This window comes from Chiloscyllium plagiosum, chromosome 5 (assembly GCF_004010195.1).
Source record: "Chiloscyllium plagiosum isolate BGI_BamShark_2017 chromosome 5, ASM401019v2, whole genome shotgun sequence".
Classification (NCBI taxonomy): Eukaryota; Metazoa; Chordata; class Chondrichthyes; order Orectolobiformes; family Hemiscylliidae; genus Chiloscyllium; species Chiloscyllium plagiosum.
In genome coordinates this window covers 109,020,565-109,043,700 of record NC_057714.1, presented here as the reverse complement: position 1 = coordinate 109,043,700, position 23,136 = coordinate 109,020,565, and the positions used below count along the sequence as shown (strand labels likewise).

At 42.4% G+C, this 23,136-nt stretch overlaps 1 protein-coding gene across 1 annotated transcript in view; it reads right to left on the bottom strand.

The window, feature by feature from the left end:
• LOC122550328 (obscurin-like) overlaps positions 1–22,708 on the bottom strand; it is a 784,231-nt gene extending 761,523 nt beyond the window's left edge. Inside the window, exon 1 of the mRNA XM_043691054.1 lies at positions 20,265–22,708. Within this exon, the coding sequence (XP_043546989.1) occupies positions 20,265–21,414 (1,150 nt within the window). The 5' untranslated portion in view covers positions 21,415–22,708. The remainder of the gene's footprint in view (positions 1–20,264) is intronic.
• Positions 22,709–23,136: the final 428 nt, after the last annotated feature.

Genomic DNA, 23,136 nt, shown 5'->3' with positions numbered 1-23,136 from the left:
TATGTGCATAAATCATTGTAGGTGATGAGACAAGATGTCAGCACAATTAATAAATCATACAGCATCTGCCTCTATGAATAAAGACAAAAGGTAGAATCTTCCCATTTGCAGTTAAAATGGTTTGACAAGTGAGATTCCCAAGATTGCCAAGTCTGCAGTGGCTTGTACCAACACAATCTTCACACACTTCATCTCATTCGATACAATCAGGCTTTTGTGTGCCTTTCTCAGGGAACCAGGCAGCCAGAAGCAGAAGTACATGCCACAACTGGGTCATTCTAGCGTTCACACTATTGGTGTCATATTTAAAGACTGGCTGCATATCACTTCAAGTGCTGCAAGCCAAGTACAGGCTCTCACACTGGTGCTCAACCATTATCGCTGAGGACCTGGCACAAAGGAAAGCACATTCCTCTTCCACAGACCAGGACTTGGAGGCCCTGGTGAGCAGGTTGACAGAGTGAAGGGAAGCTATTTTGCTGCAGACTAATAATGCAAGACCATATCTCCAAACCAAGGCAGCCTGAACATAAATTGCAAATTGGCTCAGTGTTACAACTCAGATGAAGCAAGATGCCAGGAGTGCAGGAAGAATGTAAATGGTCTTTTGCATCCTGCACTGTAAGTGCCACTATCTTCTCTCTCAAGTACAGAGCCACCACTCGCTCCAATACTGCCAATACATACACCTCTTGTCATGGACTGCAACCTTGTATGGATCATGTCCACTCAATGACCTTTACCCACCTCCCAAGCTACTAATCCTCCCTACACTCTGTGCTTCCTACTCACTCACTTCAACACCTGTCCTACTCCTGCATCACCAGAAACTGCTCATCCATTTTTTCCATCATAATCAATTTCTCCCTTTAATCAAAGACAATCATCCACCAATCCAGACTGACGATGCCACAATACCCCTACCTGTAAATCCTGATAGCTGCTCAATTGCCTTGTAAGAGTGATTGCTGGACTACAATGTACATATTCCTGATTAAGAGCTTATGTTCGAAACATCGACTCTCCTGCTCCTCGGATGCTGCCTAACCAGTTGTGCTTTTCCAGTACCATACATTTTGACTCTGATCTCCAGCATCTGAAGTCCTCTCTTTCTCTTACAAGGCACCCCAGGAGTCTGATAGACCAAAATGATAATGTCAACCTCTTGGACTGCAAAGGCAAGGGGTTACCTGACTATTAGTCCATCCACTCAGACTGCTGATGCCACAACACCCCTACCTGTAAACCCTGATTGCTGGTCACTTGCCTTGTATGCTTTGGCAGTACTGGAGTGAATGGTGGCTCTGTACTCGAGAGAGAGGATAGTGGCACTTACAGGGCACTTGCCTTGACTAAGACACAATGCATGCCATGCAGAGGTTGCCCTTGACTTACTGAATCGGGGAACCCTGCCTGATGGCTGCCTCCACTGACTTCATTGAGGAGTACATCTCCAAAAAACTGACACATTGCTACATGGCACCAGTGTGACATTGACATAGTAAACATCCATTAAGTAAGACGTGAATCTCTACTCTGTGTTGTGCCCATCAGGAAGGCAAGCTGCCTAGTTGTGTGACTGCGCTAATTCGCACAGCAAGATAAAGCAAGACAAGGCACAGAATAGCCTACAATGCAACCTGCTTCAGTCTGCAAACTGGGTGCCTGTCCCAGTGTACAACATGTCACTGCTGTAGACTTTCAATAGATAGTGCTGTATAATGCTTCCAGAGTGACTATTGGTGCATTGTAGAAGTGTCTGTTTGGTAAGTGCCTATGTCCATGAAGGAAGAGAGAGGCTGGTGCTTGAGAATGGTGTGCTGAAATGTTATTGGCCTATAACCAACACGGAAGTCGATCAATAGAAGCAGCAAGTGAAATTCGTCACATATACACTCTGGTTTCCTTCCTGATATATGGTTTGTTTGACAAGGTTGGTAAGATAGGAGTTTGAATACTAGTAAAGTTGTGGAGTTAACAAGACATTTAACAATCAATTATGATTATGAATTGGCATTTTGCCACTACCTAGCAAGAGTCTCACCACTCCGCTTATGAATGCTAAAAAAAAAGAAGCAACATAATTCCAAGATTAAGGTTGGCCTCACCACAATTTTGACTCAATTTGGCTGTATATTTCACTATGGCCAACATTGTTAAGACCCCTATACAATTCCAACCAATAGCTCTTCAATAGTTAAGAATAGGTAAAAATTGCAGCAGGCTGGGAAAAAAGCATATAAATAAGTGATTGATAAGGCAGATCCTGTATTAGTTAATAAAATCTGCTCTACCATAATTGAAGATCCTTTTTGGAAACCATTGTTTTCCTTTTTTATAACAAGCTTAAAACGTACAGTGTTGCATTTGCTATCACCAAAAGGCTCTCCCAATGTTACCTCAAAACTTTTGGGAATGAAGTGGAACATGTGTAAATTCAGCACTGCAGAACCACTTGTCGGACCTTCTAATGTTGATATAAAAAACTTTCCTGAATACATTTCAAAAATCCTGTCCCCTCTAAATCTTTTACACTATGACTATTTCAATTAACATTGGTGAAATTGAAATCCCCTAACTTAATTGCCATGTTATTATTTTTACACACCTCAGTGAATTGTTTACAAAACTGCTCCCTATTGGCCACTGATTGTTTGGGGTCTATAATACACTCCCAGCAGTCAATGCCCCCTCTTTATTCCTAAGTGCAACACACATAGGCTCAATTACAGAGTCATAGAGAGATACAGCACAGAAACAGACCCTTCAGTCCAACTCATCCATGCCAACCAGCTATCCTAAATTGATCTAGTCCCATTTGCTGACATTTGGTCTATAAACTTCTAAATATTTCCCTGCTCATGCACCTGTCCAGATGCCTTTTAAATGTTGTAATTGTACCCATCTCCACTATTTTCTCTGGCTGCTCGTTCAATATGCATCAATCTCTGCGAGAAAAAGTTGCCCTCCAGGTCCCTTTTAAATCTTTTCCCTCACCTTAAACCAATGCCTTTGGTTTTGAACATTCCTACTCTGGGGAAAACATCTTGGCTATTTGCCCTATCCGTGTCCTCATGATTTTATAAACCTCTATAAGGTTATTCCTCAGCTTCTGCCGCTCCAGGGAAAAACGCCCCAACCTACTTCGCATCTCCCTGTGGCTCAAACCTTCCAATTCCAGCAATATCCTTATAAATCTTTTCTGAACTCCTTCAAGTTTAACAACACCTTTCCTTTAGCAGCGAGATCAGAACTGAACACAGTATTTCAAAAGCAGCCTCACCAATGTCCTGTGCACATTGTGCCAGAGGCACAATTTTAAACCAAAGTCCATCCTATTTCCTTTCAAAATCATTAATCGTCTCCACTTCCTCATAGATTGTGAGCTGCATAAAACAGTTCATCATCATATTGCCCCCTCATATCTCTTGCTCATATTCTTCGAATTTGCATGCCTGGTTATTGTACCATCAGCTATCGTTTTCTTTTTCCCTCATATTCAGCATACAATTTTGAGTGTACATAGTTTTTATCTAAAACACAATGGAAGTTCGCAAACTTGTCAGTAATAGTGTTAGTTGACCAGAGCTCCAAACCTCGTCTGAACAACCAATTTCAAATGGAAATCCGAGAGTTTTCAGTCAATAAAAATAAATGAAATACCTATCATGGTTTTTGTGTGCGCTTGTGCTTCCAGAACGAGGGTACAAACCTCAACACAGTTTTGCAAGGGACAGGCAAACTCATGAAGACCCTTCCAACATATTGACCCTCAATATTGTAGTAACTGACTCCTTAAATTAATAATCCAACACCATCTTCTCTCTTACACCCCTCTGTCTTGCCTGACGATCCTACACCCCAAGAATGCTGTCACCACTACTGCTCCTCACTCACCCACATCTCTGTGATGGCAAAAACATCACAATTCCACATCTCAATACCCTTAAATCATCTGTCTTATCTACAATGCTCCCAGAATTAAAGTAGAAGCCATCCAGCCTCACCTTACTCCCCTGAAATCGAACATACCTGAATCTGTCTGCCTTGATTCCTTTACTGACGCATACCTTGTCCTTGTTGTACTAACACTCAGTGTTCCCTTCCCCTGCTGAATGAGCTTAAATTCCTCCAACATTACCAGCAAACACACCCGCAATGATACTAGTCCCAATCTGATTCCAGCACAGGCCGTTCCCCCTTGTACAGGTCCCACCTTCTCCAGAAATAGTCCCAGTGATGTAGGGATCTAAACCTCCTTCCTGAATCAATTCTTAAACTACGTATTTACTCGCTCTATTTTCCCACTTCTCTGTGTATAAGCACATGGCACAATATCTGTAATTCAGAGATTACAATATTTCAGGTCCTGCTTGTTAGAATACGCCTCACTCCCTAAATTATTGATGCAGCATTTCATCCCTCATTTTACCTACATCATTGGTACCAATGTGTACTACGACCTCTGTCTTATCACCCTCCCTCTTTAGGCTAACTTGCAACTGCTCAGTGACATTTGACCCTGACACCAAGGAAGCAACACACCACTCTTGAGTCATGTCTCGGCCTACAGAAACACCTGTCTTCTCCCTAACTAATGAATCTCCTATCACTGTTGCTCTTGTTTTCTTCTTCTCTCCTGTATGGTCGGGCCGATTGAGGTGTCTGCACTCCCTAAAGAACCTGTGCCCTCATCAGCATCCAAAATGGAAAAGTGATGTTTAAGCCAGACCCCCCAAGAGACTCCTATACTACCTGCCTGATTCTCTGACTGGCTGGTGGCCCCATTTCTTTCTTTCCTGTAGTCTCTTGAGCTGTGGTACAACCATCTCTCTAAATGTGCTAACCACATAACTCCTAGACTTGCCAATGTGCCACAGTGCCTCCAGGTGCCACTCAAGCTTCAAGATATATAGCACTTCCTGCACACAGAGACTTCTAGGACACTGGTAGGGTCCATAAATTCACATTCATGATAGGTCACACATTCCAATCAGCTGCCTTCACTCACCTTAAACTTGAATTTACTTAGTTTTACTAACTTTTAGACGTATTTAATCTTAAAAATATTCTCTTTACCTTTTTCACGGAGGTGACCAAGTATGTATATAAGGGTAATGTAGTTTATGTAGTTTATACACGTTTCAGCAAAGCCTTTGACAAGGTCCCAGATGGGAGACTGATAAAGAAAGTAAATGCACTTGGAATCCAGGTTAACTTGGCAAACTGGATCCAAATTTGGCTTTTTGGTGGGGGACAGAGTGGTGGCAATAGCTTGTTTGTATGACTGGAGGCAAGTGTCCAGTGGCGTATCACAAGGATCAGTTCTGAATCACTTATGGTTCACAATTTAGATACATAGGGAAGATATAGAAGAAAATGTTGGGAAGTGTGGATAGTAAGTAAGTTTGCAGATGACACAGAGATTAGCTGGGCAATTGACAGTGAGGATGAAGATCTTAAGTTACTGAACAATATAAATGGATTGGTCAGATGGGCAGATCAGTGGCAGATGGAATTTAACCCTGTGAGACGATGCACTTTGGAAGAAGTAATGAGACAGAGTAATACTAAATCAGTGGTAAGAAACTAGGAAGTTCAGAGGAACAGAGGGATTTTAAGGCAAAAACAGAAATTGCTGGAAAAGTTGAGCAGCTTTGTAAGCATCGGTGGGGAGAAAACAGAGTTAACGTTTCAAGTCCATTGACTCTTCATCAGGATGGGATTTTGGGGAGCTTGTCACAGATCCCTGAAGGTAGTAGGACAGGTTAATAGGGTAATTAAGAAAGCATACAAGACATTTACTTTTATCAGTATTGGCATAGATGATAAGAGCAGGAAGGTATGTTGACTTTGGTTAGACAATAACTAGGAGAAAGTGAGGTCTGCAGATGCTGGAGATCAAAGTTGAAACGGACAGGTTAATAGGGTAATTAAGAAAGCATACAAGACATTTACTTTTATCAGTATTGGCATAGATGATAAGAGCAGGAGGTATGTTGACTTTGGTTAGACAATAACTAGTTAAGTAACGTGTGACGTTCTGGTCACTACACCTGTGCCCGAAACGTCGAATCTCCTGTTCCCTGGATGCTGCCTGACCTGCTGTGCTGTTCCAGCAATAAAGTTTCAATTTAGACAATAACTAGTTAAGTAACGTGTGACGTTCTGGTCACTACACTGTAGAATGAATGTGATTGCATTGAATTGGGTGCAGAGGAGATTCACCAGGATATTGTCTGGGATGGAGCAGTTTAGTATGAAGAGAGGCTGAATAAGCCCAGACTGTTTACTCTGCAGCAAAGAAGACTGAGGCAGGACCTGATTGAGGTGTATAGTTAAGGTGGATATAAAGCAGCTATTCCCCTTACTTGAAGGTCGGTAACAAAGGGGAAAATTTTAAGGTGAAAGACAAGACGTTTAGAGAGGACTTCAGGAAAGATTTGGGAATCTTGAACCCTATGCTTGGGAGGGTAGTTGAGTCAGGAAACCTCACAACCTTTAAAAAATACTTAGATGAGCACTTGAAATGTTATAAAGGGGGTGGCACAGTGGCTCAGTGGTTAGCACACTGCTGCCTCATAGCGCCAGGGACCCGGGTTCAATTCCAGTCTCTGGCGACTGCTTGTGTGGAGTTTGCACATTCTTCCCGTGTCTGCGTGGGTTTCCTCCAGGTGCTCCAGTTTCCTCCCACAATCCAAAGATGTGCAGGTTAGGTGAGTTGGACATGCTAAAATTGCCCATAGTGTTCAGGGATGCCTAGATTAGGTGCATTAGTCAGGGGAATACGTTTGGGTGGGATATTCTTCGGAGGGTCAGTGTGGACTTGTTAGGACAAAGGGCCTGTTTCCATACTGTAGGGATTCTATGACATAACACTCGCGGCTACATGCTAAATACTGTAAAGTGTGACTAGTATAGATTTAGAGTAGCTTTTTGTCAGTACAGACTTGAAGGCTGAACAGGCTGAAGGGCTTCTTCCCTACTGTTAGATTCTATGCCAGAGCTTGTGACAGAATGAACTCATTGTTATTAAGTTGTAATGGGTAGTTCACATGTAATGTGTGCAGCTTTTAAAACAAGATTTCAAACATGAGCATCCACAATACAGAAAAGGAAGGGCTGGAAGGAGACAGAAAAAAATGGGCATGCAATTTTATTCAGGACTTTTATGTTCCTGTTTTGATTAGATTACCTCCAGTGTGGAAACAGGCCCTTCCGCCCAACCATCCAAACCGACCCTCCAAAGAGTAACCCAAACAGACCCATTTCCCTCTGATTAACTGACCTAACACTATGGGAAATTTAGCATGGCCAATTCACCTGACCTGCACATCTTTGGACTGTGGGAGGAAACCGGATCACCTGGAGGAAACCCATGCAGACATGGGGAGAATGTGCAAACTCCTCACAGACAGTCACCCAAGGTTGGAATCAAACATGGGACCCTGGTGCTTTTAGGCAACAGTGCCATGTTCTTAGTTGAAATTTAGCAGGGAAAGACTATTAGGTTCCCATGAAAGGAAACAAAGTACTCAAGCTGACTTGTGTTGTTGTTGGGTGTTAACATTACTGCTAAAAGAAAAAGCCAGAACATTTGATTTAATTTTGAGAAATGTCTTAGTCCTCAGGACCAAAGAGATGTAATCATAAGTGACACTAAATAAAAAATTGCCAAGGTATCTTTTCTGGTTACGTAATATTGTCCATATACCATAACTGAAACATGGAAACACTGAATGTTCACGGCACACAAAGTGGCCACTTAGCCCATCATATCTGCATTGGCCAAATAGTGTGACACTCAGCCTGCTCCCACTTCCCAGTGTATCTTAATCTCCTAGCATGTACCACTTCCAACTAACCTTTTAGTGATTCTTTCCATGTCTCAATTAAAAGTATTTCTTCAGCCTGATGTCGGATTAACTGCTAATTGAAGCTAACAGTTTCTTGAGTGACAAGGTTAAAAATAACACAACATCAGGTTAAAGTCCAACAGGTTTAATTGGAAGCACACTAGCTTTCGGAGCAACGCTCCTTCATCAGGTGATTGTGAAGGAGCGTCGCTCCGAAAGCTAGTGTGCATCCAATTAAACCTGTTGGACTATAACCTGGTGTTGTGTGATTTTTAACTTTGTACACCCCAGTCCAACACTGGCATCTCCGAATCTTGAGTGACAAGAGCATTTTCAACAGAGCTTCAAGTCCAATTAATGTCATTGCTGATAGCTGTCATTCTTTAAACCCCAACGGCTGCTTGCTGCTTTATTTTTGATTTTACCTTCAAGGAAGTTTAACTACTATGTCTGAAGTCAGACACAATTCCCCTCTTCAAAATATTGAGCAAACCATCACAGCATACGAATCATTCTATAATGTAAGGGACAAGGTACATCAAAACATATGTATCTTAAGTTGTCACATTGCAGGTGATTGAATTCCAATTGAATACTGAATCACCGCTTTAATTAATTCTACTCTCCCTGTATATCTGCTTCAAGACTATCTTCACATAGCATAACCTAATTTCACCAAATGTATGCTGGAAGGTTGGAAGACACAGGATAGAATTTGAGAACCAAAAGGAATCAAGAAGGTTCAGAGCAGAAGTGAAAAACAAAACATATTATTGAAGAAAAGATGAATTATGAGAAAAGATTAACAGCCAAGAGAAAGGGGAAGCTCAAAGTTTTCTGTAGGGCATATAAATAGTGAGAGAGTGTAAAAAGAGGTAAAGGGCCAACCAGGTACCAAAAAGTGAATTTTGAAAGCAGAATACATGGCTGAGGTATATTACGTGAATAATTTGCACGTGTCTTTACCAAGGAATTAGATGTTATCCCAGGACATGACAGAAGAAATCCAGATTCCTTTTAAATGTTGCAAGAGTAACTTGCCTCCACCACCTTCTCAGGCAACATGTTTCATATTTCTACCACACTGAGTGAAAAACCTTTTCCTAAGATCTATTCTAAATCACTTATTCCTCACCTTAAATGTATGCCCTCTAGTCTTAGGCACATCTGCCACAGGGAAAACAGTCTCATAATCTGGCTATCTATGTCTCTCTTAACTTTGTATACCTCAATCAGATCCCCTCCTCTGCTCCAAGAAAAATAAAGCCAGCCTATCTGAATTGTGCTGAAGGACCTGCTTCTGTGTTGTATGACTATGACTCTATCCAGTGTCTCATCATAATTGAGATTTTCCATCCCAGGCAACATCCTGGTGAACCTCCTCTTGCACCCTCTCCAAAGCAATCATGTCCTGCTGATCGTGCGGCAACTAGAACTTCACACAGTATTCCATCTGTGCCCTAATCAATGATTTATAAAGTTGCAGCAAGACTTCCCTGGTCCCATATTCTACACCCCAGTTACTAAGGCAAGCATTCTACATGCCTTCCTCAACACCCTGTCTACTTGTGCTGAAACCTTCAGGGATCTATGGACTTGTACACCAAGGTTCCTTTGCTCCCCAGTACTTCCTACGCCCCTACCATTCATTATGTACATCCTTCCCTTATTAGACGTAACAAAACGTTTCACCTCTTATTTATCAAGATTAAATTCTATCTGCCATTGCTCTGCCCTACTTACCAACTGATCAATATCAGACTGTAGCCTGAGACCATCTTCCTCACTATCAACAACACTACCAATTTTTGTGTCCCTTAACTCCATGCATAGATTGCCCCTTTGGTTTCTAATAGGCCTCACACTTACCCTAGTACTCCTCTTGCTGGACGTATACTTATAAAATGCCTTGGGATTTTCCTTAATTCCATCTGCCAAAGATATTTCATAGCCCTCTTTGCCCTCCTAATTTCTTTATCAAACTCTCAATATTCCGTAACATCTAGGGTTCCCCGGACTTGCTGCCCTTGCACTTCACTCTTAGAGGAACACACTGGCCCTGAATTCTCAGTGTACCACTTTCAAAAGATTCCCATTTTCCAAATGTAAAATAACGTCCAAGGACCTGCTCCTGGTCTATGTTTGCCAAATCCTGTTTCATGATATTGAAATTAGCCTTCCCCCAATTTAGAAAGTTAGCTCCTGCACCATCCTTATCTCCTTGGCCCAACGCAGTAGTGGGGAAAATGCTGGAGTCAATTATTGAGGATGTAACATCAGAGCATTTGGAAAGCAAAGACAGAATTCACTAAAGTGAAATCATGCTTCACAAATTTTGTGGAATTTCTTGAGGATATGACCAATAGAGTGGAAGAGGGGAAATCAGCCGATGTTGTGTATCTGGACTTTCAAAAGGCTTTTGACAAGGTGCTACATAAGTAATCAATAAGCAAAATTAAAGCTCATAGTATCAGAGGGACTATATTGGCATGGATAGAGATCTGATTGGTAGACAGGAAGCAGAGAGTTGGAGTAAACAGATCCTTTTCAGATGGCAGGCAGTGACGAGTAGGTGCCACAGGGTTCAGTGCTGGGACCCCAGCTGTTCACAACATACATTAACAATTTGATTAAGGAATTGAATTCAATATCTCCAAATTTGCAGATGGCACTAAACTGGGTAACAGTGTGTGCTTTGAGGAGAATGCTAAGATGCTGCAGGGTGACTTGAAAAAACTGGCTGAGTGGGCAAATACTTGCCAAATGCAATACAATGAGGATAAATGGGAGCCTATCCACTTTGATCGCAAAAACAGGAAGGCAGATTATTATCTGAATGGTGGCAGTTGGGAAAAAGTGAAGTGCAACGAGTCCTGGGTGTCATGGTCGAAAAGTCACTGAAGGCTGGAATGCAGGCAGTGAGGAAAGCTAATGGCATGCTGGCCTTCATAGCTAAATGGTTTGTTTATCGGAGTAAGAACATCTTGCTACAGTTATATAGGGCCTTGGTGAGGCCACACCTTGAGTATTGCGCACAGTTTTGGTCACCTAGTCTGAGGAAGGACATTCTTGCTGTTGAGGGAGTCCACCAAAGTTTCACTGGACTGATTTCCGGGATAGTAGGACTGACATATGAGGAAAGATTGGATCAACTGGGCTTGTATTCACTGGAATTTAGAAGAATGAGGGGGGAATCTCATTGAAGGAAATAGAATCCTGATGGGACAGGACAGGCTAAACGTGGAAAGAATGTTTCCGATGTTGGGGAAGTCCAGAACTAGGATCACAGTCTAAGAATAAGGGGTAGGCCATTCAGGTCTGAGACGAGGAAGAATTTCTTCACTCAAGAGAGTTGTGAACCTGTGGAAAACTCTCTTATAAGAAGCTGCAGGGCCAGTTCATTAGATATATTCAAGAGGGAGCTGGAAATGGACCATGTGGCTAAAGAGATATGGGGATATGGGGAGAGGGCTGGAATAGGATACTGAGATTACATGATCAGCCATGGTCGTATTGAATGGTAGTGCAGACTCGAAGGGAAGAATGGCCCACTCCTACATCTAACCTTCTGTGTTTCTATGTTTCTGGTTCCATTATGGTCAATATTCTCAAAATGTTCACCCACTGACACTCAATCCACTTGATCAGCTTGTTTCCCTAGGATTAGATCTAACACTGCTCCATCTCTAGTAAGGCTGTCTATGGACTGACACAAAATCTCTCCTGGGTGCACTTTTAAAATTCCACTCCATCTAATACTTCCACACCAAGGCAATCCCAGTTAATGTTGGCAATGTCAAAATCCCTTGATACTATAACTCTATTCCTCTCATACTTCTGTGTGATTTGCCTACATGTCTGCTCCTCTATCTCCCCTCACTGTTGGGAAGCCTGTAGTATAATTACAGCAGTGATCATCCTTTTTTTTTCTTGCTATGTACATAAGCTTGGCAGATAGAGATCAAATTCTGGATTAGTGGTGCTGGAAGAGCACAGGTTTCCACATCTGCAGTCATTGTTTTTACCCAGATAGAGATCAAAGCCCAGTGGCATTGACCACTCACATTAAACTTGTGACTCGGAATGGGGAAGGGAAAGGGAAAGCAACAGGGAGTACAGAGTCAAGTAGAAAGATAAGATGCAGGTTAGCATGTGTGCAGGGTTTAACTTCAAGGCAGGCTAGGAATGAACCAAAAATAATGGTAACTTAGGACATATTATTAGAGATGTTGAAAATCGTGAGGATAAGAAAATTAGCATTAAGGCACTTTACCTAAATGCTCGTAGTATTTGTAGCAAAGCAGACAAATTAACAACACAAATCATCATGAATGATTATGATGTGGTAGGCATCACAGAGACGTGATTGCAGGGGGTTCAGGACTGGCAATTAAACATCCAAGGATTTACAACTTATCGAAAAGACAGGGAGATGGGCAGAAAGGGCGGGGATGCCTTGTTAGTTAAGAATGAGATTAAGTCTATGGCACTGAATGACACAGGGTCAGATGATGTGGAGTCTGTGTGGGTGGAGTTGAAGCACCAGAAAGGCAAAAAAATCATAATGGGAGTTATGTACTGACCACCCAGCAGTGGTCAGGACCAGGAATGCAAGATGTACAAGAAAAAGATCGGGAATGTCAGAAAAGCAACATCACGGCGACCATGGGGGACTTCAATATGCAGGTGAACTGGGTGAATAATGTTGCTGGTGGATCCAAAGAAAGGGAATTCATGAAATGCGTACAGGATGGCTTTTTGGAGCACCTTGTGATGGGACCCACAAGGGAGCAGGTTATTCTGGACTTAGTTCTATGTAATGAGCCAGACTTTATAAAAGATCTTAAAGTAAGGGAACACTTAGGAGGCAGCAATCATAAAATGGTAGAGTTCAGTCTGCAGTTGAGAGAAAGCAAAGTTGGATGTACTGGTGTTACAGTTAAATAAAGGTAATTACAGGGGCATGAGAGAGGAACTGACAAAAATCGACTGAAAGCAGAGCCAAGTGGGAAAGACAGTAGAGCAACAATGGCAGGAGTTTCTGGGTGTAATTGAGGACACAGTACACATCCCAAAGAAAAAAAGATTATCCGGGGAGGGGTTAGACAGCTATGGTTGACAAAGGAAGTCAGGAAATGTATCAAAGCGAAAGAGAGAGCCTATAAAGTCACCAAGAGCACTGGGAAATCAGAAGACTAGGAAGACTACAAAAACATAAGATAACAAAGAGAGAAATAAGGAAAGAGAGGATCAAATATGAAGGTAAGCTAGCCAGTAATATTAAAAATGATAGTAAAGATTAGATTCCCTACAATGTGGAAACAGGCCCTTCCGCCCAACAAGTCCACACCGACCCTCCGACAAGCAACCCACCCAGACCCATTCCCCGACATTCACCCCGACTAATGCACCTAACACTACGGGCAATTTAGATGGCCAATTCACCTAACCGTGGGAGGAAACCAGAGCACTCCCGTTGTAAACAAGGGGAGAACGTGCAAACTCCACAGATGGTTGCCCGAGGCGGGAATTGAACCCAGGTCCCTGGCACTGTGAGGCAGCAGTGTTAACCACTGAGCCACCATGCCACCCATGGTTTCTTTCAATATATAAGAAAGAAATGAAAGGCAAAAGTAGAAATTGGGCTGCTCCAAACTGATGCTGGAAGGCTAGTGCTAGGAATAAGGAAAGAGCTGAAGAACTTGATAAGTACTTTGTGTAAGTCTGCACAGTGGAAGACATGAGTATTATCCCAACAATTAAGGAGAGTTGGGGGCAGAGTTGAGTATGATAGGCATTACAAAAGTGAAACTGCTAGAAAAGCTAAAAGGTCTAAAAATCAATAAATCTCCTGGCCCTGATGGGCTACATCCTAGAATTCTGAGAGAGGTGGCTGAGGAAATAGCTGAGGTGCTGACTATGATCTTTCAAAAATCACTGGAGTCAGGGAAAGTTCCAGGTGATTGGAAAATCGCTGATGTTCAAGAAAGAATCAAGACAAAAGATGGAAAATTATAGGCTGATTAGCCTAACCTCGGTTGTAGGTAAAATTCTAGAATCCATTATTAAGGATAAGATTTCTAAATTCTTGGAAGTGCAGGGTCAGATTAGAACAAGTCAGCATGGATTTAGTAAGGGGAGGTCATGCCTGACAAACCTGTTAGAATTCTTCGAAGTGGTAACAAGTAGGTTAGACCAGGGAAACCCATTGGATGTCATCTATCTAGACTTCCAAAACGCCTTTGATAAGGTGCCTCACGGGAGGCTGCTGAGTAAGGTGAGGGCCCATGGTGTTTGAGGTGAGTTACTGGCATGAATTGGGGATTGTCTATCTGACAGAAGGCAGAGAGTTGGGATAAAAGGTTCTTTTTCGGAATGGCAGCTGGTGACAAGTGGGGTCCCGCAGGGTTCAGTGTTGGGGTCGCAGTTGTTCACTTTATATATTAGTGAGCTGGATGAAAGTACTGGTGCCATTCTGGCGAAGTTCACCGATGATACAAAGCCAGGCGAACAGTCGGTAGTACTGAGGAGGTAGGGAGGCTGCAGAAAGATTTAGACAGTTTAGGAGAATAGTCCAGGAAATGGCTGATGAAATTCAACGTGAGCAAGTGTGAGGTCTTAAACCTTGGAAAAAAGAATAGAGGCATGGACTATTTTCTAAACGAGAAAATTCATTAAGCCAAAGTACAAAGGGATCTGGGAGTGCTAGTCCAGGATTCTCTAAAGGTTGATTTGCAGGTTGGGTCCATGATTAAGAAAGCACATGTAATGTTGTTATTTATCTCAACAGGGCTGGAATATGAAAGTAGCGATATGCTCCTGAGACCTTATAAAGCTCTAGTTAGGCCCCCTTTAGGCCCCGTTTTGGGCCCCACACCTCAAGAAGGACATACTTGCACTGGAGCGTGTCCAGCGGAGATTCACACGGATGATCCCTGGAATGGTAGGCCTAACATATGATGATCAGCTGAGGATCCTAGGATTGTATTCATTAGGGTTTAGAAGGTTGAGGGGCGATCTAATAGAAACTTACAAGATAATGCATGGCTTAGAAAGGGTAGATGCTGGGAATTTTTCCGTTAGGCGGGGAGGCTAGGACTCTTGGGCACAGCCTTAAAATTAGAGGGGGTCAATTTAGAATGGAAATGAAGAGGCATTTCTTCAGCCAGAGAGTATCCCCTCTATTTGGTTGTGTACTGACTATATTATTTTTGAATAAACCCAATCACAAAAAAATCTTTTCATAAATATATTATAGCAAAATGGTTCTAATTAGTCTTTTTTTTATTATCACAAACCAACATTCAACTCATTTCCTATGACTCACAAAAAACAAACTACCAAACTTTCTAGTTTTTTACTAAAAGAACATTTTCTGAGATTTTATATTTAAGATATAATTGATACTTGAGCCTGTCAAACATCTCAAACATTTACAGGAAAATGTCATCAAGTCGAGTTAAAAATTGAAAATCTTTATGAGGGTATTAATGGTTGGGAAAAGTAGTCTCTTACACTAGGCAAATGATAATCATTGGCAAACTAAATTGACTAAATTAAATGAGAACAAATGGCATTTTTGAACTCTAAATCGGTACTTTCATGAGGACTGAAAATTTACTGCTTCAAACAATTAAATGAATGGCATTCCATTTATGAGCCTCTGACACACAGCACTGCATGCTAGGAATGCACACCAGAATATTAGGCATACAGAATATCTATTACACAAGTCAATCACTGCCCATCCATTTAAATAAATGAATGGAAACTTAGATAGCCCATGCAATAGGTTCATTATCCATTGAACCTTAGAAGGGTTATAGCAGAGAAAGAAGTTTATTCAGCCCATTGTGCCAATGTGGCTAGACATCACTTGTTGGCCTTGTCCAAAACAAATCCAATGAAACAATACAAAATAAAGCCCACAATCTTTCCTGGTTCAGCAGACCTATACAACACAATGTTCATTTACCTATCAGACGATAACAATAGGTTTGAGGACCTTGTAGTACTGGAGGAGGTTGCAGAGATGAGGATATTTGAGATCATGAAGGAATATGAGAGTGACAATTGGAGTACAAGGGAGCCATTACTAATTAGTAAGGAAAACCAAAGAACTGCAGGTGCTGAAAATCAGAAACAAAATAATAAATTCAGCAGATTTGGCAGCATCTGTGGAAAGAAAGCAGAGTTAATGTTTCAAGTCCAGTGACTCTGCTTCAGAACTGATTGTAGCTGGTAAAGGTTGGTACTTACGCTGAAGATGGGTAGGGGAGGGGTAAGGAGTAAGCAATAGTTGGAGATGGAGCCCAGAGAAAGAGAAAATCAGTTGGGCCCACAAAGGAATGAGTAAAGGCCAGTCTGGGAGAATGAATAGCTGCTAATGGGGACCAACAGCTGACAATGGGTTGTACTGGAAGCAGCCCATGTGATACAAGACCTGGTGTGGCAGGGTTGGGTTAAAGACATGGGAGATGGTGCTCACACCCTAAAATGATTGAACTTGGTATTGAGCCCGGAAAGTTGCAAGCAGCAAATAAGGTGTTGCTCTTCCAGCTTGCGCTGAGCTTCAATGAAGAACTGTAGCAAGCCCGACACAGAGATGTTGGTCAGGGAACAAACACAGTGGTGAGTTGAAATGGCAGTCAGCCAGAAGCTTGCGATCATTTTTGAGGACAGAACATAGCTGTACTACTTAAGCGGTCTTCCAGTCTGCATTTCGTCTCCGCAATGTAGAGTACACCACGTTGGAGCATACTGTACAGGATACAGAGTGTGAGGATGTTTAGTCAAGGTAACCATGGGAGTGGCGGGGAGGGGGAGGGGGGGGGGGGAGCTTGTTGTGAATATTGGTGGCCAGCCTACCTTCAGAAATGGAAACAGACATTGAAGAAAGTAATCAGAGGTGGACTTGGGAACGGTTTGGATATTGGAAGCAAAATTGAAGACGTTTCTAATTCGAGACTAGATAGAAAAGTAACACCAATGATGTCTTCTTTCATGCCAATTCTTCATTGTCCTCAATTCCTCAATATTTCAAAAATCTTTCTACCTCTTCTTTAAATACTTTCAGTGGACCAGCTTCCACAACTGTCTGGAACAGAAAATTGCAGGCATTCACTATGCTCTCAGGGAAGAAATATCTTTACATCTCAGCTTTAAATGAGTGTCCCTTTACTCTGTAGCTATACCCCCTAGTTCATGAATCCCCCACTGGTGGAAACATGTCAACATCTAATCTACCAAGCCCACTTGGAATCTTGCACATTTCAATAAGATCACCCCTCATTCTTCTAAATTTGAATGAATAAAGACCTAACCTGTTTAACCATTCTTAATAAGTAATACCTTCCTCATTGTGAACCTTTTTTGAGCGGTCTCCAATGGCAGTATATCCTTTCTTAAATACAGGAACTAAAAACTATACACAGTACTCGAGGTACTGCCTCACCAACATCTTGCACTTGTAACAAGACTTTTAGATTTTTAAACTCCATCCCTAGCAGTAAAGACCAAAATTCCATTTGACTTCTTAATTACTTGCTGCACCAAATGCTGACTTCATGTGTTTCCTGCACAACAACAACCATTTTTGGGAGTCCCTTTCGATTTATATAATAGTCTGTCGTTTGATTCTTGCTACCAAAATACACAACCTCATACTTTGCTAAATTAAATTTCTTCTGCCAGGTTTTTGCCCCATCACTCAACCCATGCATATCCGTTTGAAGACTTCTTCCATCCTCATCACAACATGCCCTCCAACCTATTTTGATATTCGCAACAAATCTGGATGTATTACATTCTGACTTACATTCTGCTCATTCTCCAAGTCATTAATGTAATCAGAACCTAATTGAGGCATAAAGACTGATCCTAATGGCACTCCACTAGAATCACATTTCCAACCTGAAAAAGACCCATTAATGTTTGTCTCCATAAATACTCTCAATCATGTGTGTTAACCAATCCTCAATCCATGCTAACACATTATTCCCAATATTGTGAGCTGTCACACTCATGACTGTGTGGCCAAATTCTGTCCCAACTCCATTTATAAATTTACTAATGACCATTTTGTTGTAGAACAGATCTCAAACAACAAAAAGGCAGAATACAGGAAAGAAATTGAGTGCTTAGCAGCATGGTATAAGTATAACAATCTCTCCATCAATGTCAGCAAAACGAAGGAGCTGATCATTGACTTCAGGAAGTGGAGTGGCGGATACGCTCCTGTCTTTATAGATGATGCTGAGGTGGAGATCACCGAAAGCATTAAGTTCCTGGGGGTGATTATCACAAGCAACCTGTCCTGATCAACTAATGTAGACACAATGATCAAGAAAGCACTTCTCAACTTCCTCAGGAGGCTAAGGAAATTCGACATGTCCAAAAGGACTCTTTGCAATTTTCATAAGTGAACCATAGATGGTATTCTATCTGGATACGTGACAGTGTAATATGGCAACTGCTCTTACTAAGCCTGAAAGAAACTACAAAGTCGTGAACGCAGTCCAGTCCATCATGCAAACAGCCTTCCATCTATTAATTCCATCCATACTTCCTGCTGCCTCGGGAAAGCAACCAACATAATCAAAGACCCTGGTTATAGTCTCTTATCCTGGTTATATTCTCTTCCACCCTCTTCCATCAGGCAGAAGATATTAAAGTTTGCATACAAAAACAAGAAGATTCAAGAACAGATTCTTCCTGTTGTCATTTGACTTTTGAAGGGTCCTCAAAGATTTTAAATTTAATGTTGATCTCTCTCGCTGTGCACCTTCTCTGCAGCTGTAACATTGTTTTCTTTGCTTGGTTCTATTACCGTAATGCACTTTGTATGGCATGATCTGTCTTTTCAAATCAAAGCTTTTCACTGTACCTAGGTACATGTGACAATAATCAATGAAATCAAATCTTGTGCAATAATCTCTAATGTGGAACCTTTTATGTTTTGTTTCATTCAGTCACGCGATATGGGCATATCTGGCGAGGCCAGCATTGATTACCCATCCATAATTGGATGTTATGCAGACAGTTAAGAATCAATCACATTGCTGGAATCACACATAGACTGGACCAGGCAAGGATGGTAGTTTCCTTCCCTAAAGGACATTAGGGAAAAAGATGCTGCTTTTTTTCCGACAATTGACAGTGGTTTCATGCTTATTAGATTCTCAATTCTAGATTCTTTATTGATTTTAAATTCTGAAATCTGCCATGGAGGGTCTTGAACCCTGGTCCTCGGAAAATTAGTTGAGATTCTGGATTAACAGTCTAGCAATAATATCAATATGCCATTGACACCCCAATGTATTATTGAATCTTTCTAGAAATCAAAATACACTACATCTCCTAGTTCCCCTTCATCATCTTTGATCCATCCTCAAAGAACTATAGCATATTTGTCAGACATGATTTTCAATCCTGGTTAATATTTATCCCTGACCAAAATGAAAAACTATTAAATGATCATGTTGTAGGTCGGCACATTCTATCAGTGTTATGTTTCTGGCAAGTTACCTAAATTTCAGAAGTCACGCATAAAATCAGTGGTAGGGAAACTATTGGAAAAAAATTCTGAAGGACAGAATTAATCTCCACTTTGAGAGGCAAGGATTTATCCTGTGTGATGATACATTTTGGGAGAACTAAGAAGACAAGTGTTTAGACATTGAATAATAGGAGCCGAGGAAGTAAAGATCAGAGGAGCTGGATATTACAATTGCTCGACCACAATTAAAGTACTTTGAGCAGTTCTGGTCACCACTCTATCAGAAAGATGTGATTACACCTAGATAGGGTGCAGAGGAAGTTCACCAGGAATTTGCCTAGGCTGGCCTGAGTCAGCTATGAAGAGAGACCAGCAAGCCTTGGGGCTTTTTTCCACAGAGCAGAGGAGGATGGGGAAGGGACGTGATTGAGGTGCATTAAGTTACTAAGGGCATGGATGGGTAAATATGGAGAAACCCTTAGTAGAGTGGCAACTCTTCGGAAAACACAATTTGAAGGTAAGGTGCAAGTGGTTTTGAGGGAATTTGACGAGGTTTTTTTCCTACCGAGGGTGTGGTAGGTACTCACTGCCTAAAAGGGTCGTAGAGGCTGAGACCCTAAAGACATTTAACAACTATTTAGATGAACACGAGATCGCCATAATACACAAGGCTATGGGATTAGAATAGATAGATAAATGTTTGATGATTGACGCCAACACGACGGGACGACGAACCTTCTTTTCCGTGCAGTAAAACTCTTATCTCTAGGTGCATCAGTGACTGCAAACAGCAAAGAATATTTGTATACATGCAGTTTCCTCCATACTGAAGTCATGGAAGATGCTGCATGTAATCAAATATTTTACTTCTGGCACAACAAAACAGAAATTATATCAGAGTCTCAGTTTACCTTTGACGATGACCAGCACCGAACTGTAAGTCTGTCCGGCCAAATTGGAAGCGGTGCAAGTGTACCGTCCGTTGTCGCTCTGCTTGCAGTAGAGAATCCTCAGCACGAAGTTGTCCTCGTCATCGTCGAAGAGGACGTGCCGTCGGCCCGAGAAGATGACCTCGCCGTCCTTCTTCCACAGGATCTCGGGTCTGGGTTTGCCCGTCACTTGACAGCTCAGCTTGGCATGTTTGCCCTCGGTGACAGTGCACGTGCGGGCCCATCCAACCGCCGCGCTCGCGGCCCCGCCCACGCCAGTGCCCGAGAGCGGCGCATACAGCGAGCGCAGCCGACTGTAGCTTCCCGCCGTTTCGTAATCTCGCGAGAGCTGGCGGCCGGCCGAGACAACAGGCGTGGATGGGCCGTCCGTCGACGGACCTGAGGTAAGAATGTCGTGGCCGCGCATGTGTTCCCGCCTTTGCTGCAGGTGAGACAGCAGCGAGGTCTTGGCGTAGCCGGGATCTAGCGCCACGGGCAGAGCAGAGCTGGCTTCAGTCGGGGAGAGGACGACCAAGGCGACGACAACCTGGCTCTCGCCCAGACGGTTGAAGGCCCTACACAGCAAGGCGCCGCCGTCGGAAAACCTGACGCAGGAGATTTTCAGCGTGCTTCCGTCGACAGCAGCCTCCACCGAGTAGCGGTTGTTGCCGCCGTCGCCCAACCTCTCGCCATCTCTCTCCCAGTGGATGGACGGCGTCGGGTTCCCGTCCACCTTGCAGGAGAAGCTGGCGTCGTCGCCCAGGCACACGCGGAGAGAACACGGTTTGAGCAGGAAGGTCGGGGCGTGCTGCGCTCCCGGCGCCTCGTCCAGGTCGACGCCGACCCGCAGAGTGACCGCCGCGTACGCTTCGCCCACTGTGTTGTTGGCCCTGCAGATGTACTGGCCGCTGTCACCTGTGCACAGGTCGTAAATGGTCAGCTTGTACATGTCGCCGTCCTCCACCGTTTTGAAGCGGCCTCCCGACTTCACCGGCGCCTTGTCCTTTTCCCACACTACCACTGGCACCGGGTTGCCGATAATCTGGCAGGCGAGGGTCGCATCCTTACCGGCGGAGACAGTAAACGCCTTGGGTCGGGCTAAAAATCTGGGGGCTCCGCCGAAATCCATCATTGATCTAGAATGGAGAAAGGAACTAACTTTTACACTTTGAAGGTCATGAGAACCGTTCTTTCTAGTATCTTTCAGTGCGCTCCTTCAGTTGAGGTCGTACAAAAGTCGTCAATCGTCACCCCTTCCCCTCCCTGAGTTACAGCACTGTCTTAAAAATAGAATCAGCTGTCCACTCTTATCTCGGTACACGTCCATTTGTAGAACCAATCCTTGACAATATGTACATAACACCGTTAACAATAGCATACACAAACTATCTGTGTTGATTTTAAAAAGTACACAGCACATTTTAGGTTATTTAGCGTTGTATTTTAAGTTAAAACCTGGAAATGCATTCAGTTCTTTAAATTAGTTCAGACACATATTTCTGTTCCAGTGAATGCATTTCTTTTTTTGGGGGGGGGGGGCGAGAACTAAGCAGCGTGCGAGAGAAAACGTACCTGTTTTCAAATCGACGGCAATCACGAAGAACATTTAAAAAATTCAAATATATAAACCGCGCATCGGAGTACGGTATATCAGAAGGTGGATTCCAAGGAGATCTGAATGAATCATCCAGATAGTTTGTCCAAAGACGAAGTGCGAAAGATAGGATGAAAGTTTGTGAAAACCAGTGGCTGGGGCTGTATCCCCCAGTCTCCTGCAGTAGTTCTCGATTTTGCCTTGTACCCTGGTCTGTGCCGAATGCTAAATCGTTGACGTACTTTGCTTTACTCAGCCGAAACTCCAAAATAGATTGGTGACATTTGCGCAGGCGATTGCATTACAGGCCTGTGAGATGAGAGCGACAGCATCTCCAAAGTACCCCTTCGAAATTACCACTACATTTCGAGATGTATTCCTATCTTCGTTTGCATTACTTTTGTCGGTTGTGCCCTCCATAACACTTCCCTTAGACGAGTTTTTAAATTACATTATTCTGGTGCATTAATTTGTGAATAATCTCAATCCATTTTTAGAAACTTTTGAGTATTGTACTTATCATCCCCCACAGTTGAGAATGGTTTGCTCTATAATGCAATCTCATGGGGGCTGGTGGTAAGATTGACAACAGCAAATGTTTGCAGCTTTATAATAAAATCTTCTGAAATTTTATACCAATTTGGCTTTCTCCAGAATCTGTCTACAGGATTCTATTTTGATGTAAGGTATCACATATTATCATATTCCATGATCTAATGCCTTTTCAGTAAACATTTTGCAGCTTATTAACAAAGTGTCAGAGTTGATTTTGTTTCATAATAATGTTGGAGATCATTCAAGCAGCAAACTAAGTTCCAAAATAAGATAAATAAAATTATTTATATACTGTTATTAATGTGACAGTGCCTTACATTTATCATGAGTTAGTACTTTGAATAGATCCAAAAAATGTATGCAGTAATTACCGAGGACCAGATAAAGTCAAGCAATGATAGTCCCAAACAACAATTCTGTCATTAGAGAGAGGCGACTGGTAGTTTAACATGAGGGTCACCAAAGCTTGAACATAATTTGCAGAAAACGGAACCCTGCATTAAGAAAAATGATTTCCAACAAGTGTAAATAGTCCACATAAAGCTTTACTTACATTATCCTGAAAGAAATAATATTGAACTCAAAACATTAATTCTTGTTTCTCTGTTCACAGATGATACCAGACTTGCTGAGTTTCTCTACCGTTTGCTGTTTTTATTTCAGACTTCCAACATCCCACATTACCTTGCTTTTCTCTTAAATTAT